Source organism: Eubalaena glacialis, chromosome 15, assembly GCF_028564815.1.
Source record: "Eubalaena glacialis isolate mEubGla1 chromosome 15, mEubGla1.1.hap2.+ XY, whole genome shotgun sequence".
NCBI classification, from domain to species: domain Eukaryota; kingdom Metazoa; phylum Chordata; class Mammalia; order Artiodactyla; family Balaenidae; genus Eubalaena; species Eubalaena glacialis.
The window spans coordinates 2,914,903-2,932,425 of record NC_083730.1 but is presented as its reverse complement, the minus strand read 5'-3'; the positions used below and the strand labels follow the sequence as shown (position 1 = coordinate 2,932,425).

At 49.8% G+C, this 17,523-nt stretch overlaps 1 protein-coding gene across 5 annotated transcripts in view; it reads left to right on the top strand.

Moving 5' to 3' along the window:
• ZNF236 (zinc finger protein 236) overlaps positions 1-17,523 on the top strand; it is a 96,519-nt gene that overhangs the window by 54,782 nt on the left and 24,214 nt on the right. For all 5 annotated transcript variants that reach the window (XM_061169368.1, XM_061169371.1, XM_061169369.1 and 2 more), the window contains exons 13-24: positions 470-730; positions 3,347-3,591; positions 4,917-5,068; positions 6,748-6,851; positions 8,132-8,283; positions 9,042-9,254; positions 10,878-11,160; positions 13,395-13,498; positions 15,266-15,631; positions 16,376-16,521; positions 16,613-16,853; positions 17,263-17,442. In XM_061169368.1, the coding sequence (XP_061025351.1) occupies positions 470-730; positions 3,347-3,591; positions 4,917-5,068; positions 6,748-6,851; positions 8,132-8,283; positions 9,042-9,254; positions 10,878-11,160; positions 13,395-13,498; positions 15,266-15,631; positions 16,376-16,521; positions 16,613-16,853; positions 17,263-17,442 (2,447 nt within the window). The remainder of the gene's footprint in view (positions 1-469; positions 731-3,346; positions 3,592-4,916; positions 5,069-6,747; positions 6,852-8,131; positions 8,284-9,041; positions 9,255-10,877; positions 11,161-13,394; positions 13,499-15,265; positions 15,632-16,375; positions 16,522-16,612; positions 16,854-17,262; positions 17,443-17,523) is intronic.

Sequence of the window (17,523 nt, the reverse complement as noted above, 5' to 3'; positions counted from 1 at the left end):
TTTTACCCACAAACCGCCACTGAATTTTATTTACACTCCTATTATATTTCAGTATTTGCAATCTCTGGGACATGTCAGAGAAGTATTTGGTTTGTTTCATTAGGATTATGCTCTTTCACAGTTTTTCGGCTGTATTCATCAGGTTAATTCTTGGTGCTAGCAACAGTGAAAAGGAAGTATTGATAGAAACCTGATCACGAGAGACAGTGAGGGGTCATGAGAAGAGGACAGAATGTAGAAGAGGATGTGGGGTCTGGTTTTGTGTCGGTTGTATGCGAGCCCCAGGACTTCAGATGAGTCACCTGAGCGCTGAGTCTCAGGTCCCGTTGTGGGGACGTGAGAGCTGAGTCTCTGCTGCTGAGCTCAGAAAAGGGGTGGCCAAGTGAGATAATTACTAGAGTGCGTTCTAAATTAGAAAGCAGTGTGAAAGCGTAAGACGCTTATTCATTACCATTTTTATTCTTTTTAGATCACATACAGGTGAAAAGCCTTTTAAATGTTCTCAGTGTGGAAGAGGCTTTGTTTCTGCAGGAGTGCTCAAAGCACACGTCCGAACGCACACTGGACTTAAATCTTTCAAGTGTCTGATATGTAATGGAGCTTTCACTACTGGTGGTAGCTTACGGCGACATATGGGCATCCATAACGACCTTCGTCCCTATATGTGTCCCTATTGCCAGAAAACATTTAAGACCTCACTAAATTGCAAAAAGCACATGAAAACCCATAGGTAGGTATAATTCTGATGGTTACTTTTTAACAATCCTTATAATTCCCAGATGATGGTGGGGAGCGTTTTGAAGAAATAGTTGTCTTTGTTTCCTTTATTATTACTTCTAGCGGGAGGTGTATGAGCTAAAGAAACTTCTGTATCAGTGTTTAATGACCTATTGAGAGCCATAGACTAAAGCACATCATTTGTATTTTTAATGTAGTGTTGAAGTAGTCAGTGTTGGCCTAAATGCTTTCTAAACTCTCTTAAAACTGATAATCAGTAGTAGATAAAATGCTAGATAGACAGTGTCTACTATAATGAGGTAATGAAGATTTCAAAAAAGAAAATCTTGGTCAACTCTGTGATCTCTAGGCGTATCATTAGTGTTATCTGAATGGTAATTATTGTAGGTTGTTGACAGAAAGAAAATATGTTTTAGCTAACACGTAAATACATCATTAAAGCTAGCTTAGATTTCTGCTTGCTTAGAGGGCTGCCTCATCTGTAAACGGAGGTGACCCAAAGAGCCCTTACAGAGATGCATTTCTGACTGTGTCTGGAGCTTATTCAGTGGTGCTTCTGTGAAGCCACAGAATTCTGTGTTGTAACGGAAAGCCTGGACAAGGTGACCACGACCACCTCCTAGGAGACTTTGAAAACAAGAGTTACCAGGCTTACCAGGAAAGAATATTAGCCTTCTGCCCTAGAGTGTTTACCTTTGAGCCGTATTTTAACCCAGATGTCTCTGTCCAGGTATTACCTACCGAACAAAACTCCCAACTGTTAGAATAAGGTAACTCTGAGAAATAGTGTTTTGGTTTTATCCCTCTGGATGCCAAAGCACACTTGACAGAATTGACTGTCCTCGATTTTGGCACAGTTGATCGTGTAGCCAAGGAGCTTAAGTGCTTCTCGAGACCATCTAGGGAATATGAGATTGGTGGTGTCAGTTGGGGGACTCTTGCCAATTATATATCCAGTTATCCTTGGCTGCATTTTATGGAGGAAGTTCTGTGCTTCACACGCATTCAGGAACTGGGGAATTCATGGGGGCGGAGACGCTCAGAGCGCGTGCTCCTGCTCCCCGTAGCAGGATCGCCTAAGAGCGGTGCCCTGCTAAGAGAAGTGGGGCGTGGTCACGGCTTGCCCAGAGCATGGTGAGTAGTGCCTCTCTCTGCAAGGCGCCCGGCCTTCACAGTGTACTTTTGTGGTAGTGTTGGGAGTACAGCTCACAGGCTCAGAGGCCAGTGGTGTGATTTCTGGGAAGAGGGTCAGCTGCTTTCAGCCGGGTCATCTCTGTCGGTGGAGTGTCGCCTTGGCCACTGCTTGTCCAGGGTTCCGCTGAGGGACGCGAGCCACGCTTACGCCAGGGGAGAGTGTGCGTGACTTTCAGGTGGCAGCGTAAGGACGGGTAGGTCTGTCATTGCAGAGTTGGGGGTTTATCTTACAGATGGCGTGTACTTTGAACCTGCCTGCAAGCAGGCAGCAGCTCCAGTCGTTTGATCCCTTTGTTTGAAGTCTTGGGAATTCCTAAAATGCCATATACACTTACATTAAAAATAAAAAGTCTCTGTAGTAAGAGTTGTGAAAACACCCAGGCAAACAAACAGAAAACAAGGCTCCACCAGTCATGACAGAGGGCACATTTCCTCTCCTTCGGGGTGGCGGAGGGGACCCCGTGAACCCATGGCACCACTGTACAGTCACCCTGTGGTGGAGGTGTGACAGTGCGTGTTCTTTCCTTTGCTGCTTTTCAGTACATTTTTGTTACCCCCCTCCTTAGTAAAAGTAGTCGAGAAGTGACTGTTTTTGATATCAGAAAATGAAGAGGAAAGACTTTGTTTGGAGCTCAGAATGGAATTCTGAATCGGCAGATTCACGTGATTCTGGCATCCAGCGTGGGGTAGAGCTTGTGTGAGTCTGACTGGAGTAGCCCCTTCATGGCTGAGATACTGCATAGCCTGTTAATCAGATCATTGTTTGACCTGGGGTTTTTTTGTTTGTTTTTTCCCCAGTTTTTTTGATTCATTCACTGAATTCATTGTTCATTTTTCTCTTTGAAAGAGAAATTGTTGGCCTTGATGAAAATATGCCGGGTATGTTTTGTACACGTAAAAGTAATATTAACAGGACTAATGATCTTGCAGAAAACCATCGCGGCCACATGCCTCGTGGTCCAGGTCCTGCAGCCTGTGGCCCACTGGCCAGTGAGCCGCGCACGGCCTGGCAGGCTGCAGGAGGGTCCCGTCTCTCCCGCGCGTGTGTGTAGCGCTGAAGGCAGCCTGTCAAGGCGCTGCCTCATCTCGTGCACTTCTTGTTTTGAACACCTCAGCTCATCTCAGAATTTGAATTGGGAGAGTTGAGCTTTGAAATGTGGCACCTTTTGTATCGTTCAGACTTTGAAAAATCCTTGTTGCCTTCAGGCCCCTATAGTCTGTGAAAGCGCTTAGCGATAAGGGCACGTGGGTTTTCTTTCAGATTATTTGTAGTGTTTAACTCTCAACTGGATTGCTGCCGCGACTTCAAAGTGAAACAGTTTAAAATGAAAACTGTCACTGAATAAATCGCACCTCGCGTGCCCGCGGTGTTTGACAGCAGCTGACGCTGCGGACTGTTGTCCATTTTTTGAAGATTTGAGCTTGCCCAGCAGCTCCGGCAGCACCAGCAGGCCTGCCCGATAGATGACGGCGCCGTGGACCAGCAGGGCATGCACGTGCCCACCCAGGTGCAGGTGGAGATTGAGAACGCCGCGCTGCAGCCGACCGCTGAGGCCGTGGCCGACCACCCTGGGGCCGTGCTGGACCTGGGGCCGCCCGCCGGCGTGGAGGCGGGGCTCGGCCAGCAGATGGCGGGTCAGCCTTTGGAAGCAGATGAAGGTGAGCGGTTCAGGGCTTTTAACTCTCAGGAGTTTTGCAGCCCTTCGTACTCCAGTCCCCGCTGGCCCTCTCCTCTCTGACCTTTTAAAGCGCAGTTTGTGCTGTGTGTCTGAGCGTGAGAGAGTCTGAGGTGCCTTTAGAATGGTAGAAATGGGACCTTTCGATCCGCGCTGCTTGTCACGCACTTTCACCCCTGAGCCTACCGCGAGAGAGTCTTTGGTTTTCACTGAGCGCCCATCTGCGTGATCACGCGTGTCCTGGTGCGCGGCTCCCGGACTTGCCAGCGTGAGGCCGTGGGCTGGGTGCTGCTGGCTGCGGGAGCTGAGGCCCCTCGGCCAGCGCGCTGCCTCCTGCGGGGAGGCCTCGCTGCAGAAAGATGCCGGCTCACCGGGGGGACGGTGAGCTCAGTGACAGAGTCGGCTCAGGCTTCCGGCCTCCTGCGGGCCTGACAGACGGTTGGCCGGTCAGCTTGCTGTTTGCTTTATGGGCGTCCCAAGAAGTATTTGGTCTGTGAGCAGGGTTTTGTACTTTTTAACCCAACATATGTAAGTTTGTACCCTCTGTATGAATTGTCTTCCTACTGTCTTTTCCAAACAAGGAGGCTGCTTTTTGGAAACTCACCGAAGCATCCTTTTGGACAGGTTGGTAGCTGTGAAGCGGCTTCCGGGTTTACGAATTTCCCGCCCTCGTCTGTGCTTCTTGTCTTCAGACAGGCGTGTGGTCCCGCAGCGCGCTCTGGAAGGGCACGTGGGCCAGGACGAGCAGCAGGCCCCCCCGCCGCAGCCCTTCGAGCCGGCGGGTCTGTCACAGGGCCAGTGGTGGGCCTCACCCGGGCTCTCCAGTGAGCTGCACCTGGTCGGGTTTAACTTCACAGCAACCTTGAGTGTTTGTTTTAGTGCTCTTCTGAAATTTGTGACCAGTTATCGAACCAGATAACGTCTTGCGTGGGTAGCGTGTGTGTGTGTGTACACATGCACGCACACGCTATTTTGTAGTCTGTTCAGATTTTTCAGAAAGGGACTTTAATGACCATTCTACGCCTGGTTTCTAGCCAAAGAAAGGTAATTGAGTAGAAATTGGGACTTATTTGTGACTGGTGTGTCAGCCTGCCCTGCAAGGATGGGAGCTGAGCGTAGCCTCTTGCCTGTGAGCAGGTCACTTTAGAGCCTGCTGATAAAAACTAATAATCCTGATGCCCGTTCAGAAAGTAGACATGTTCCTTTAAATACCTTTATTTGTAAAACCAACCTTTTTTGGTTTTGTGTGTGTGTGTGTGTGTAACTTTAGTATTTTTTGTAGAACTCATGTCTTCTAATTTATTTCAGGTTTTACAGTGACTGATGCATACAATCAACAGACTCAGTTTCCACCCGTCCAACAGTTACAAGATTCTAGCACACTGGAGTCTCAAGCCCTGTCCACGAGCTTCCATCAGCAGAACTTACTTCCGGTTCCTAGCTCTGATACCATTAATGTAGTGAGTATTGCAGAAGTCTCATCATTGAGCAGATTCTATCTTATTCTTCACTGTAATTATTTAAAATTTGCTTACTTAAGAGGGCATGCTAACTTGTTGCAACTTTAAGATTGCTGCATCACCTGTGAAAACCTCAATGTTTATCAGATAGGGCTTCTATTCCCTTAAAACATTTTCATTTTAAGATTCCATTCCCATGATGTGGCTTTACCTTTTTGGTTAAAAGTCAGGAAAGTCAGGAGAGTGTAACTGACTTCAGTAACATCTGAAGGATATCACGTTGCTTTAGCGAGAAAACCTAAGCATTTTAATTTGTGGAATCTTAAAAGAAACATGTTAGAATGAAAATATAATGAAGGCTGACATACTAAAGATACATATTTAAATGCATCATTTAAAATTTTCATCTCTTATTCAAGTTGGAGGCATTTAAGTTTTTGTTTTGGTATTGATTTTGCCATTTTTGGAAATCTTTCAGTAGTGGTGAAAATGATTGGCAAATCAATTGTTTTCTCTCTTTTTTTTAATATTTACTTTTTAAATTTTTTGGGGGCTGCGTTGGGTCCTCGTTGCTGCGTGTGGCCTTTCTCTGGTTGCGGCGAGAGGGGGCTACTCTTGGTTGAGGTGCGCGGGCTTCTCATTGCGGTGGCTTCTCTTGTTGCGGAGCACGGGCTCTAGGCGCGCGGGCTTCAGTAGTTGTGGCTCGCGGGCTCTAGGGCGCAGGCTCAGTAGTTGTGGCGCACGGGGCTTAGTTGCTCCGCGGCATGTGCGATCCTCCTGGACCAGGGCTCGAACCCGTGTCCCCTGCGTTGGCAGGCAGAATTTTTAACCACTGCGCCACCAGGGAAGTCCTTGTTTTCTCTCTTTAAAAGCCCCTGTGGGTAACTTTTGCCAAGTGGAGGACCTGGACCCTCCAGTGAAATTTTCAGAGCATGTTTTCCCAGCTCGAAGCTGCGTAATTGACAGTAGGCGCTGAATCTGGGTGGTGGGGGGCATGCCTCTCTGTGGCTTGCCTTCACTCGGCCCTCTGAGCAAGACTGCACACCCGCTCACTCGTGGCTTTTCGGGGCGGGTCCCGGAAGTCAGGGGAAACGCATGCACGCAGGCAGGTTCTCCACTGTTCTGGCCCCTCCTGCGCCTGTCCCCCACGTCCTGAAGGTCAGCCTGCGCTCTGTCCGCTGAACATGGGTGTTTCCTGCAGATCTTTGCCCAGTCCCTGGGCTGCACCACCTGTGGCCGGAAAGTGTCGGGTTAAGGGGCTGCTGTCTCCAGGCCTGCTGCTCCTGGGCTGGGAACATGCTTTCTCCCCCTGTGATTTTGTGACAAGCGAGGGGACTTAGTATTTTAAGAAAGCAGGGCGTTTTGTTCACTCTCAGTAAGAGTAGAGCAGATGAAAGAGTAGTCTGTTAATATACATAAAAAATATGGAAAGATCAGTTTCATGCTTGGTTAAAACTTCATATTAAAGCAAGTTAATGGAAAATAAAATAAGTATTTCTTCAATAAAATTGGTATAGATGATTTTTGTTATTAATTTGGCCCAAATGATTGCAACGACCTAATTGGGGTTTCTCCCTTTTAAATCCACATTTATGAGTGTTCTTATCCTTAGTTGTTAGGTGTTTGTATTCATTCATAGATGTTCAAGCAGTCCGCTCTGTGCTTCTGCTACGTTTTAGGCAAGTCGTTTGATTCAGGAGTCATCCCAGCAGGAGCTGGAGCTGCAGGCGCCACGTCCCCCGTTCCTAGAGGACAGCGAGGAGCAGAGCCGGCGCTCCTACAGGTACGCGCGCTCCTCCGGGTATGCGCGCTCCTCCGGGTACGCACGCTCAGACCGCAGCCCGTCCTGCTGCGCCCAGCGCCCACCTGCACCGTTCCTGCAGCTTCACAAAAGCTCTGGGAAACAGGGTCTATGGTCACCCCCGTTTTATAAAGAAAGTATCTGAGACAAAAGAGACTCACTTGCTAAAGCTTCTACAGCTAGTAAGTGACATGGGTGGGGTTTGGATGCAGCAGCCTGTACCCGTGAACTGCTCTGCTGTAGCTTTCTGTCCCCACTCTAGGCCGCTGTTACCGTGTCTTCAGAGATAACTTGGATTTATAGCGTGCCTTTTTGTCCAAGGCTCTTTGTGTGTTTCATATATAACCTCCTGATACTTTAGTCACACTTCCATTTATTCACTTCCATTTATTCCATTATTCATACTTGTTGAATAATGTTTAATTTGGGATTTTGCATCGGTATTTTTAAGTGAGATTAGTATAATATTTTCTTGTGATTCCTTTGTGACATCTGCTTGGGCGTTCCTGGACTTCTGGCCATTCATTCATTCCCCATTCGTTCATTCAACATTTATTAAGAACTTGCTGCTGTGTGCCGAGCTGTGTGCTCTGTGTACCTTCCTGTCACAGATTAAAACCTGGAAATGGAAAAAATAGGGAAATAAAATGGAATAAGCTTTCAGAATTTTTAAAAATTTTTTAATATGTGAATAGGAATTTTGAAATTTATAATTGTTTCATCCTTAATTTTAATATATTTCATAGCAACTGAGAGGAAAATAACACTACATATTTATATATTATTCAAAATAGCTCTAGTAACATCTGTTTGGTAAAGTATTTTGTCAACTAAAGGGTATATACGAACTGACATTTCCAAGTGTCTAGACTCAGAGGTGATTCTGACCCTAATGCAGCAGAAGGGTTCGCAGCGTCTTATGACTTGGTAAAGAAAATAGCACATAATAAATTCCCTGTTATGTTTAAAGGAATAGTTTGTAGTTAGTCAAATTTTATTTCTCCTGGAGGATTGCTATAGGTTTTACTAACTTTGAAATAATAAAATATGTTTAAGGGTACAGTCTGAGCAGAATTTGATCTAACAAGTTTTTCTTGCTAGTATTTCAGAGTTTTAAATGTTGGAGAGCATACCTGGTTTCTGTAACAGTTATGCCTGATTGTTTACTGATTGTTGGTGAAGAGTGTTTGCTTTTCTTCCCTTCTCAGGTGTTGCATTTGTGATCATGCTGTGAATTAACGTGGTCTGTGTTGTGTGTATAGATGTGACTATTGCAACAAAGGCTTTAAGAAGTCCAGCCACTTGAAGCAGCACGTGCGGTCACACACCGGGGAGAAGCCCTACAAGTGCAAGCTCTGTGGACGTGGCTTCGTTTCCTCTGGGGTCCTCAAGTCCCACGAGAAGACACACACAGGTCATTGTCTGCCTCGCACTGGATGTAAACACACGGAAAACCATACGTGATTCTAGAGCATATGAATTCTAGCGCATTTTCGTCACACCCCTCGGGGCCCCCAGCCCCAGGCAACCACTGACCTGTTTCCTATCTGTGTGGATTTGCCTGTTCCGGGCTCTTCCTGTAAACGGAACCATACGACACGGTGCCCTTTGTCACTGGCGTCCCTCACTCAGCACGTGTTCGGGGCCCACCCGCGGTGTGGCGCGGGTCCCACTTCTTTGCATGGCCAGCTGGTAGTCCGCTGTGCGGAGAGGCCGCGTTCTGCTTGTCCGCTGCGCAGCTGTGGGACGGCTGCGCTGTTGCCGTTTTTCGGCCGTCAGGAATAATCTTGGCCGTGAACGTTTTGTGCGTCTCTGTGTGGATGCAAGTTTTCGCTTCTCTGTTTAGGAGTGGACTTGCTTGGTCATACGCTAGCTGTTTAAACCTTGGGGTTTACCAAACCAGAGTGGCCTTTCCAGAGTGGCCACACCATTTTCCTTGTCCACCAGCAGTGATTTCACATCTTGTCAGGGCTTAGTATGGTCTGTCTGCTTCATTATGACCGTCCGTCTTCTTAAAATAATCTCTTCTTGAAAGACCCTCAATTCCTAAAAATTGGGGACCACAGCAAGTTCATGCTCTTCGGTTTTGCAGCTTGTTGAGCGCATCTTTGCTTTGATTGCGTACGGTTTTCAGGTAACGAACGTGTTCTGACCCCGTCTCTGCTGTCGCAGGAGAAAAGGCGTTCAGCTGCAGCGTCTGCAACGCTTCCTTCACAACCAACGGCAGCCTCACCAGGCACACGGCCACGCACATGAGCATGAAGCCCTACAAGTGTCCGTTTTGCGAGCAGGGCTTCCGAACCACAGTTCATTGTAAAAAGCACATGAAGAGGCACCAGACAGTCCCCTCGGCTGGGTCAGCACCGGGAGAGGCAGAAGGAGGAGGTGTGGTCCCTTTGTTGATTCAGGTTTATCATCAGCCGATGCTGAAACTTAGTGATTAACTCATTTCAGAGGTGATTTGTACCAGTATATTAACTTATTTCATTTTCTGATTATGAAAGCAATCATAATTTGCTCTTTGAAAGAAAGATTCAGGGAGGCACGAAGAGGAAAACTTCTTACCTCACTGGTCACCAGGCACCAAAATACCAGCATCCCCGCACAGGGCAGGCTGTCGCCCACGCACGCACGTACGCCCGCGTAGGTGGACCTGAATTCCCTATTAGCAAATCACGTTAAATGCAGTGTTGTCGTCCATGGGTGTTTATTACAGGCGAATTTGATATTAGCACGGATGTACATCATTTCTAACAACTGCATGGAATTCCACTGTGTTTCATTACACAGTTTCCTGTTGCTGGACACACAATGGCTGCCCAGTGCTGCAGTGTAACAGGAAGAGCTGGCGGTCAGGGGGTTTAACCCTCGACGCTGTGCTTATTCACCACGCACATTCTCATCTGATCGACACGAGATACCATGAAGCTAACTTAAACGGTAGACGAGCTGATGGGCCCAGTTCCCACACCAAGTATAGTAATCCCAGGAGGATTATTTTGTGCTTATACTTTTTGTACCTATGAGATGATTTCTTTTTAGCAAGTTCCAGAGTGAAATTACGGTGACAGAACGTGCACCTTGCATATTCTGACACATGGCGCCAGTGCACAGCGTTTTAAATTTTTTAAACGACCTTGTTCCATACGCAGCGTGAGTTATGCTGTTGATAGTTTACACGGTGACCCGGGGCCTGGGCTCCTGTCTGTGCTGCGGCCAGCACTGTGCGCCCCACGCCCTTGGCACTTGATGCTGGCGGAGTGAGCATGCTGAGGTGGGGGCGCGACTCAGAGGGCCATCCGTCAGTTTTTAGTTCACTGTTTTGGCTCTGACCGCCGTCCGTTTTGCTGTTTAGTGTTTCTGCTGTTTTTTAAAAAAATTTTTTAGCCATCTGTGAAATAATAAAGTCCCCCTGTCCCCCATCCCCTGTCCCCAGCCAAACCTTTTTTTCCTTCTCGGTTTCATTTTAACAGCAGCTTATTCTTTTTTTTAATGGATGTAAGTATATCCTTACATTTCACTGAGAGAATACTTAAACATACATATTTTTTAAGTGTTTTTTTTCCTTTCAGTAAGTCTTTTTAATTGGCGGCTGTTGGCTAATTATCAGTTTGGTCTCTTCCTTTGGGCTGCTCATCTTCTTACGCTAATTCACTTTGTGCCCATGTTGATAAATGAACGTCTGTGTGTATGAGTACGGACACTGCGGACTCGTGCGGACACTGACCCTGTCAGAGCCCACTGCCGCCCTGCTGGCAGGGCTGGCAGGAGACCGGCAGCCACGGCATCTGCCCTTGTCAGTGACCCCTCCCCCGAGGCATGGCCTTTCCACCCTGACCAGCTTCTCAACAGACAGTGGTGGGAAAAAACCCTTTACCATCCCAAATATAGCCTCATTGAGTTGCTAATTTTAACCTACCATATTTAAGTTAAATGTTTAGTTTTAGTTGTTCTGTTACAACTTAGTTTTTTACTAGGATTTGATCCTTTTTCCTACATTTTGTTTAGAGATGGGTCTGGAGGAAGAGGAAGACAGTTCTGAAAGAAATGTGTCTAGAAAGGCTCGTCCCGAGGTCATCACCTTCACAGAGGAGGAGACGGCGCAGCTGGCCAAGATTCGGCCGCAGGAAAGTGCCACCGTCTCAGAGCAGGTGCTGGTGCAGTCGGCCGCCGAGAAGGACCGCATCAGCGAGATGAAGGACAGGCAGGCAGAGCTGGAGGCCGAGCCCAAGCACGCCAACTGCTGCTCCTACTGCCCCAAGAGCTTCAAGAAGCCCAGCGACCTGGTCAGGTGCGGTGCAGGCCCCGCTGCCCCGGGGTGGACGTGCGGTCTGTGCGCTCCTCTGCAGCCCTTGCTGCGCTGTCTGAACCTGGTGCCTCTTGAGTGGCTCCTTCCTTTCCTGAGTTATGGTTTCAGGCCTGTGTGCGCTTTGAGGCTCATTCAGCACGTTCGCTAGAAGCTTGCTTGCTCTCTGGGTTGCTCGTGCTTATTTCTGTGTGACGGTGATAGCAGTAAGAGAGAATTAAAAATCATTTTCTGAGGCAGACACGGCGCTGAGCCCAGCCTTGTAGGCGCACAGAACAGCAGCGGGTTCCTGCCCGCCCCGCAGGGCGACCGGTCTGTATGGCGCGGGGCTCGCTCACACGGGGAGGTGGCCTGAGCGCTGGGGGTCGAGGCCACGTCAGCCGCGAGGCGGTGAATGACGTGCGGTCTGGCGGAGTGGCGGAGGGCAGCCGGCAGACGGGCTCCAGGAAAGAAGGCCGAGGTGCAGCGCTCTCTTAAAGCATTTGGAGGCGTCTCGTTTACAGTGCAGGGGGGCCGGGGGGGGCTCGTCTTTTGCCTCAGGAGGTGGAACTGCTGGGTGAGAGGTAGAGGGTGACTGAAGGGAGGAGCCGTCGGGATTTCAGGACGGGTAGTAATAGAGCCGGCGGCTTCGGAAAGCCAAACGGGCTTCTTCCTGCCCCTCTGTCGCACAGAGCCCTGCACGTGACCGGAGGGCAGGCAGGCCGCCGAGAGGCTGCTAGGCTGGAAGTGCTCACCGCGTGAGCGCAGCCAGCAACCCCTGCCCTTGTGTTCCTGCCGGGCTGGAAGGGGCGTGTGCCAGCGAGAGAGGGACGGGTAGACGGGCGAGGGGCCGTGGGCACGGCCGGCCGGAGCTGGGTCGCGGGGCCGAAACGGCGTCGTGTCCCGGTGGGTGGGGAGGAGGAACGAGCTAAGAAGATGACAGCGTGACTCCGAGGCCGGGAGTGAGACGCTGGAACCTTCAACTACGGAGAGGACCGGGCGGGGGCCACAGGGGAGCAGCGCGCTGGCTGTGAGGAGGGCCAGGGCCCCAGCGGGAGGCAGGGGTGCGAATCGTGGATGAGGGCGTCGTGCTGGGCAGCCCCGGGGGCGTCCTCTCGCCGCTGTGAAGGCCTGCAGCGCGTGGCCGGCGGGTGGTGCTGACGAGCAGCCAGCCGGGCCAGGAGGTGAGCCCCGGAGGCAGGACTGCTGATGCCTGCACCCTCCGTGAGGGGGCGAGGCGGCAGGTGCTCCTGGAAACGAGAGGCCTGCTGCGCCTGGCAGCCCAGCTGCCTTCTCCTTCTGTCCTTCATTTAACAATCGTTCAAGGCTCAGCTGCCCCCACTGTGTACTGGACAGGTGTCCTGGTGAAGCGAACCAGGACCGAAAACAGCGGAGGAGGCGATGAAGGGAGAGCCTTCCCCTCCCCAGAGACAAGCGCTATCAGCAATTTCTTCTGTGTGTTTTTTCAGAAATGTCTACACATACGTCAGCATTAACTTCTGCAGTTCTGGTCTTGGTTTAATTTTTACATATCGTGGGGTCTCAGACAACTTTGTCAGTACCCGCCCACCTCTTTCATCCTTCACGGCGACGTCTTGTTCTGTCGTGTGGGCATCCCAGACCCCTGTTGATGACTGCCTAGTTTTCAGTGTGGAATCACTAGGCCAGCCCCACTGTCCTGTGCTCTGTGTGCACCTGTGTGGGTGCCCGGGGTCAGTGCTGATGGACACACCCACTGGCCTCCGAGGGCTGTGCCGCTTACATCCCCCAGCCTCTGAACACCTGCTCCCAGGCCACCCAGCCGACGGTGGGTCATCATCAGACTGATAGGAAAGGGGTGGCTTGTCATTTTAACGTGCTCCTTTTAAATTCTGAGTCTAGGGAATACCTTTTCATGTGGCATTTGGGTGTGTGTGTTCTTCTCTACGCTGCCTGTGTGTTGCCTGTTTTTCTACTGTGATATTTCTTGTCATACTGCTGATTTGTAAGATTCTCTTTGGTTTTCAAGAAAGTTAGCCTTGTTTTCATTGGTCTTGCAGATTACTTTGTTGTCTTGTGGATTTGTTTATGGTATTATTTATATAGAGTGAAGCTTAAAAGTTTTGCTAAATTTATTCAGTACACAGTCACGCATAATTTTTATTTATATGGATAGCTATAAATTTTAAATCATGAAGTTGTTTGTAAATGCGTATAAAGTTAAAAAGAACGACACTTAATTGCAAATGCTTTCTGGCTAGGCATGTTCGAATCCACACTGGAGAAAAGCCATATAAATGCGATGAATGTGGGAAGAGTTTCACTGTTAAATCTACCCTAGACTGCCATGTGAAGACTCACACAGGTAAGAACAAACACCTGCACTGTTGGTAGATGCCTTCCGACAGCACTTTATACTTGTTCCTATGTATTTTGCACACATACTTTTAAGATGATAGGAAGCTTAAAAATCAGGAGCCATGAAGAAATGAATATAGAAGATTTGTGATTCCCAACATGGAGAAAGTGATCTCTGACACCAAAGGAAAGGATCTAGGTCTCAGATCTGGTGTTATAAGTTGTCTCACTCAGAGTTAAATACCTGTGTTAGAAAGATTAACTCTTAGTCTCATTCAGGCCAGAGATTCAGTTTGTTGAAATTTTGTGAAAACTGGGGATTTCACAAATCTGATTACACTTACTGGGTAGCAGTTCTGTTTCTGTGGGGGGAAAATCTGATAAAGGAAAACAATTAACGTCCAAATTTCATGGCCATTTTCTTCATCTAATGTGAGGAACTGAAGGTTAATCATCCTAAGTAAAACGTACTCAACCTTTGCTTCTTGATTCTGCACGGTGCGCCCTCGTGGTTGAGAAGGCGGGCCCTGGGCCTCTGCCCGGTTGGAGTCTGTCCTCACTTGTGAGCCACTTCTCTGACCCGACCATCCCTCGTGTGGAAAATGGGGCTAACACGAGTACCCCACCCACCCCACTCCCCCCCGCTGGGAGTTTAAATCGCCTAGAAAAGTAAAAGTAGCACCTGGTAAACACGGAGTAAATGTTAGCGTTGTTAGGACGTGTAAGATTATGATTATCAAACCAATTTACACTCTGAAGTTTTGGCCGTAAGCAGAATTGACCAAGGGAGTACAAGTGGAATTTCACACATAGGCGTAAAGCCCTGTGATTCTTTTCTGATGGGTTCGTGTGTGGAATTAAGTAAACAGATACACGAAGTCCTTCAGCTGCCTATTCTATGGACAGTTCTTCTGTTGTTTCCTTAGGATCTGTGCTTGACCCTCCCCTGCAGCCCTGGGCGCTGCCGAGGGTCGGGAGGGACCCGCTTAGCGGCTTTGCGTCCCGGGTCTCACGTGGTAGCTCACGTGGCAGGTGCCGGCGACACTCAGGACCGCCTCCTGCGCACCAAGCCTCCGTGTCGGCTCCCGGGTGTCAGGACTAGGAAGAAAGTCTCTGGGAAGACACCTTCCAGGGCTCCCTCTCAGGTGACTTCTGAGGCCCCGAGCAGTGTGAGGCGAGCAGGCGCCGCCAGTCCCAGGGCGACTCGCCGAGCCCGCCCCTGGGCACAGTCCGTGTTGGTTTCCGGGAGCAGGAGAGGGAGACAGGGACGGGCGGGCTCTCTCCTTGCAGAGGCTCCAGGGCAGGGTCGGGGCTCTGATGCCGCGCCCAGCCCCGCCTGCCTGGCCTTCTTCCCACCCGCGGCACGTGTGTGTTAGAGGACTTGACGCCCCAGGAGCTGGGCACGTGCACCCGGAGTGCAGTCTGCCAGGCGGCTTCCACCTGTGCCGGCGGCTCGGGCGCCCCTTTGTCAGAGGAGAAGACCTGTGAGGCATGAGCTCACGCTTCGTAAAATCAGGGAGGGAGCGGAGCCCGAGATGCAGGGCGGGCCCCCGCTTACGGCAGGGCTCGGTGTGCCTCTGTGTCGTGGAAAGACTGAATTCGGATCCTCGACAGTGAACTTCGCTTACTTTTAAGTTTTCCAGCCACTGGCCCTCCGGAGCGAGGGGCCCCGGGGAGCGCGGGGGTCGGTGGACGCAGCGCGGTGGCAGCCAGGCCGATGGCCGATGGGGGCGAGCGCTCGGCCGGCCCGCTGACGCTCGGCTCCTTCTCCCAGGTCAGAAGCTCTTCAGCTGCCACGTCTGCAGCAACGCCTTCTCCACCAAGGGGAGCCTGAAGGTCCACATGCGTTTGCACACAGGAGCAAAGCCGTTCAAGTGTCCCCACTGTGAGCTGCGTTTCCGCACGTCTGGGCGGAGGAAGACTCACATGCAGTTTCACTACAAACCGGACCCCAAGAAAGCCAGGAAGCCCGGGCCCCGGGGGCCGCCGGAAGGGCCGCAGCCCGTGAGCGCGCCCCCTCCGCCCTCCTCCGACCCCAGCGTGTTCATCATGAACAGCCCCGTGCTGGCGGGGCAGCTGGACCAGAGTCTGCTGCAGCAGGGCCTGCTGGGCCAGGCCGTCCTTCCCGCCTCCGTGTCCGGTGAGTAGGGCTGACAGGCACCAGGGCTGTCGATGCCGGGACTGGGGGCGTGACCTTCAGCCTCAGGACACTGCCCTTCCTGAGGGTTTCCCGCAGGGCCGCGGGAGGTTGAAGTCCTGACTTCCAGACGCAGCTGCCTTTCCGTTTCCCATTCTTTCTAACGTCACTTCTGCATTTCACACTTCAGCTCTTTGTTTAGTTTGTTGGGCTTAAACCTGTTTCCTTTTTAGTATTCTCACAAACTTAATAGCGAGACGTAATTTATAGCTACCCGTGAACCTTGATTTTCATATACGAGAGTTATCCAATTGCTCTTGGGTCACACAGTATTTGAAAAGCATTAAATTTTAGTCAGTTGGGTTTTTTGTGCACTCACAACTAACGTAGCAACTGTTAATAGCTACTGGACATCTTAAGTGGCTTTCTTTCAGTTTCTTGACCCATGGCACGATTAAAGCATAAGACAAAATAATAGCGTTGTTTTAAATCCTGGGCTACTCAGGGTGATCTCTTTGAGCCTAGTTTCCTGATGTGTTTAAAATGGATAATATTATTTTCTATTTCACAAGGTTTGTTTTGTGACGATTAAATTAGATATGTACGTGCCTGTGTAAAGTAAACATTCGTATTTGTTAACTAGGTCATGTCGATATGTATTAAGAACTTCTGTATTTAGAAACCCAGTGCGTTTTTCCTGTTTGAGAAAGTGTCTGGTACGCAGCCATTCCTGTTCTTCCTCTGCAGCTGGTGGCGACTGGACAGTGTCTTTGACAGATGGGAGCCTGGCCACCCTCGAGGGCATACAGTTACAGTTGGCTGCTAACTTGGTTGCGCCCAGTGTTCAAATCTCTGGGATCGACGCTTCCAGCATTAATAACATCACGCTACAGGTGCGACGCCCGCCAGGCTTTTCTGTGTTTTCAGGTGGTTTGAGTCACACTCAGCGTGAAATTTCCATCACAACAACCTCTGTGCTTTCAGATTGACCCAAGCGTCCTGCAGCAGACACTACAGCAGGGTAACCTGCTTGCTCCGCAGCCGACCTCGGAGCCTGGCCTGGCCCCGCAGCACAGCTCCCTTCAGACACCAGACAGTACAGTACCGGCCAGCGTGGTCCTCCAGCCCATCTCAGGCCTGTCCTTGCAGCCCACGGTGACGTCTGCCAACCTGACCATAGGCCCGCTCTCGGAGCAGGATTCCGTGCTGACCACCAGCAGCAGTGGTGAGAGCTGCCGCTTCGGTTGAGTGTGACAGCTGGAGTTTCGGCTCGCTGCTGACAGTCACAGATTTGGTTTGGGGACACTGGCATGCTGTTTTCTTCTCTTTATAAAGCTTAACGAATAAATGTCCTAAGAATAAAGTAAGCTTTTCTGACGATAAGTGATGTTTAGTCAGTATATGCACAGAGATTATTACATTCATGGAACCGGCTTCCTATTTCATCATAAGGCTTTTTGTTTGTTTGTTTGTTTGTTTTTAAATCATTTTAGATGAAGGAATTAGAGATGACACTGTATTTTGAATCCTTCTCTTTTTAAAGTAACAGTTGCACTAAAATATTTTAATATGAAAAAGGAGGAAATGATTATTTTTTTAAGCCCAGCTTTGTTCTGTTTTATAACGATGACCAGGGACGCAAGACCTCTCTCAGGTGATGACATCACAAGGCCTGGTGTCCACCTCCAGTGGCCCCCACGAGATCACCCTGACCATTAACAACTCGAGCCTGAGCCAGGTGCTGGCGCAGGCTGCTGGGCCCACCGCTGCGTCGTCCTCGGGGTCGCCGCAGGAAATTACCCTGACCATCTCCGGTTAGTCTTAAAATTTTTTAAATCCTTTCACCTGCAGTTTAGGTAACTCTTTTTTGTATCTTTTTCCTGCAAGACTGAGCT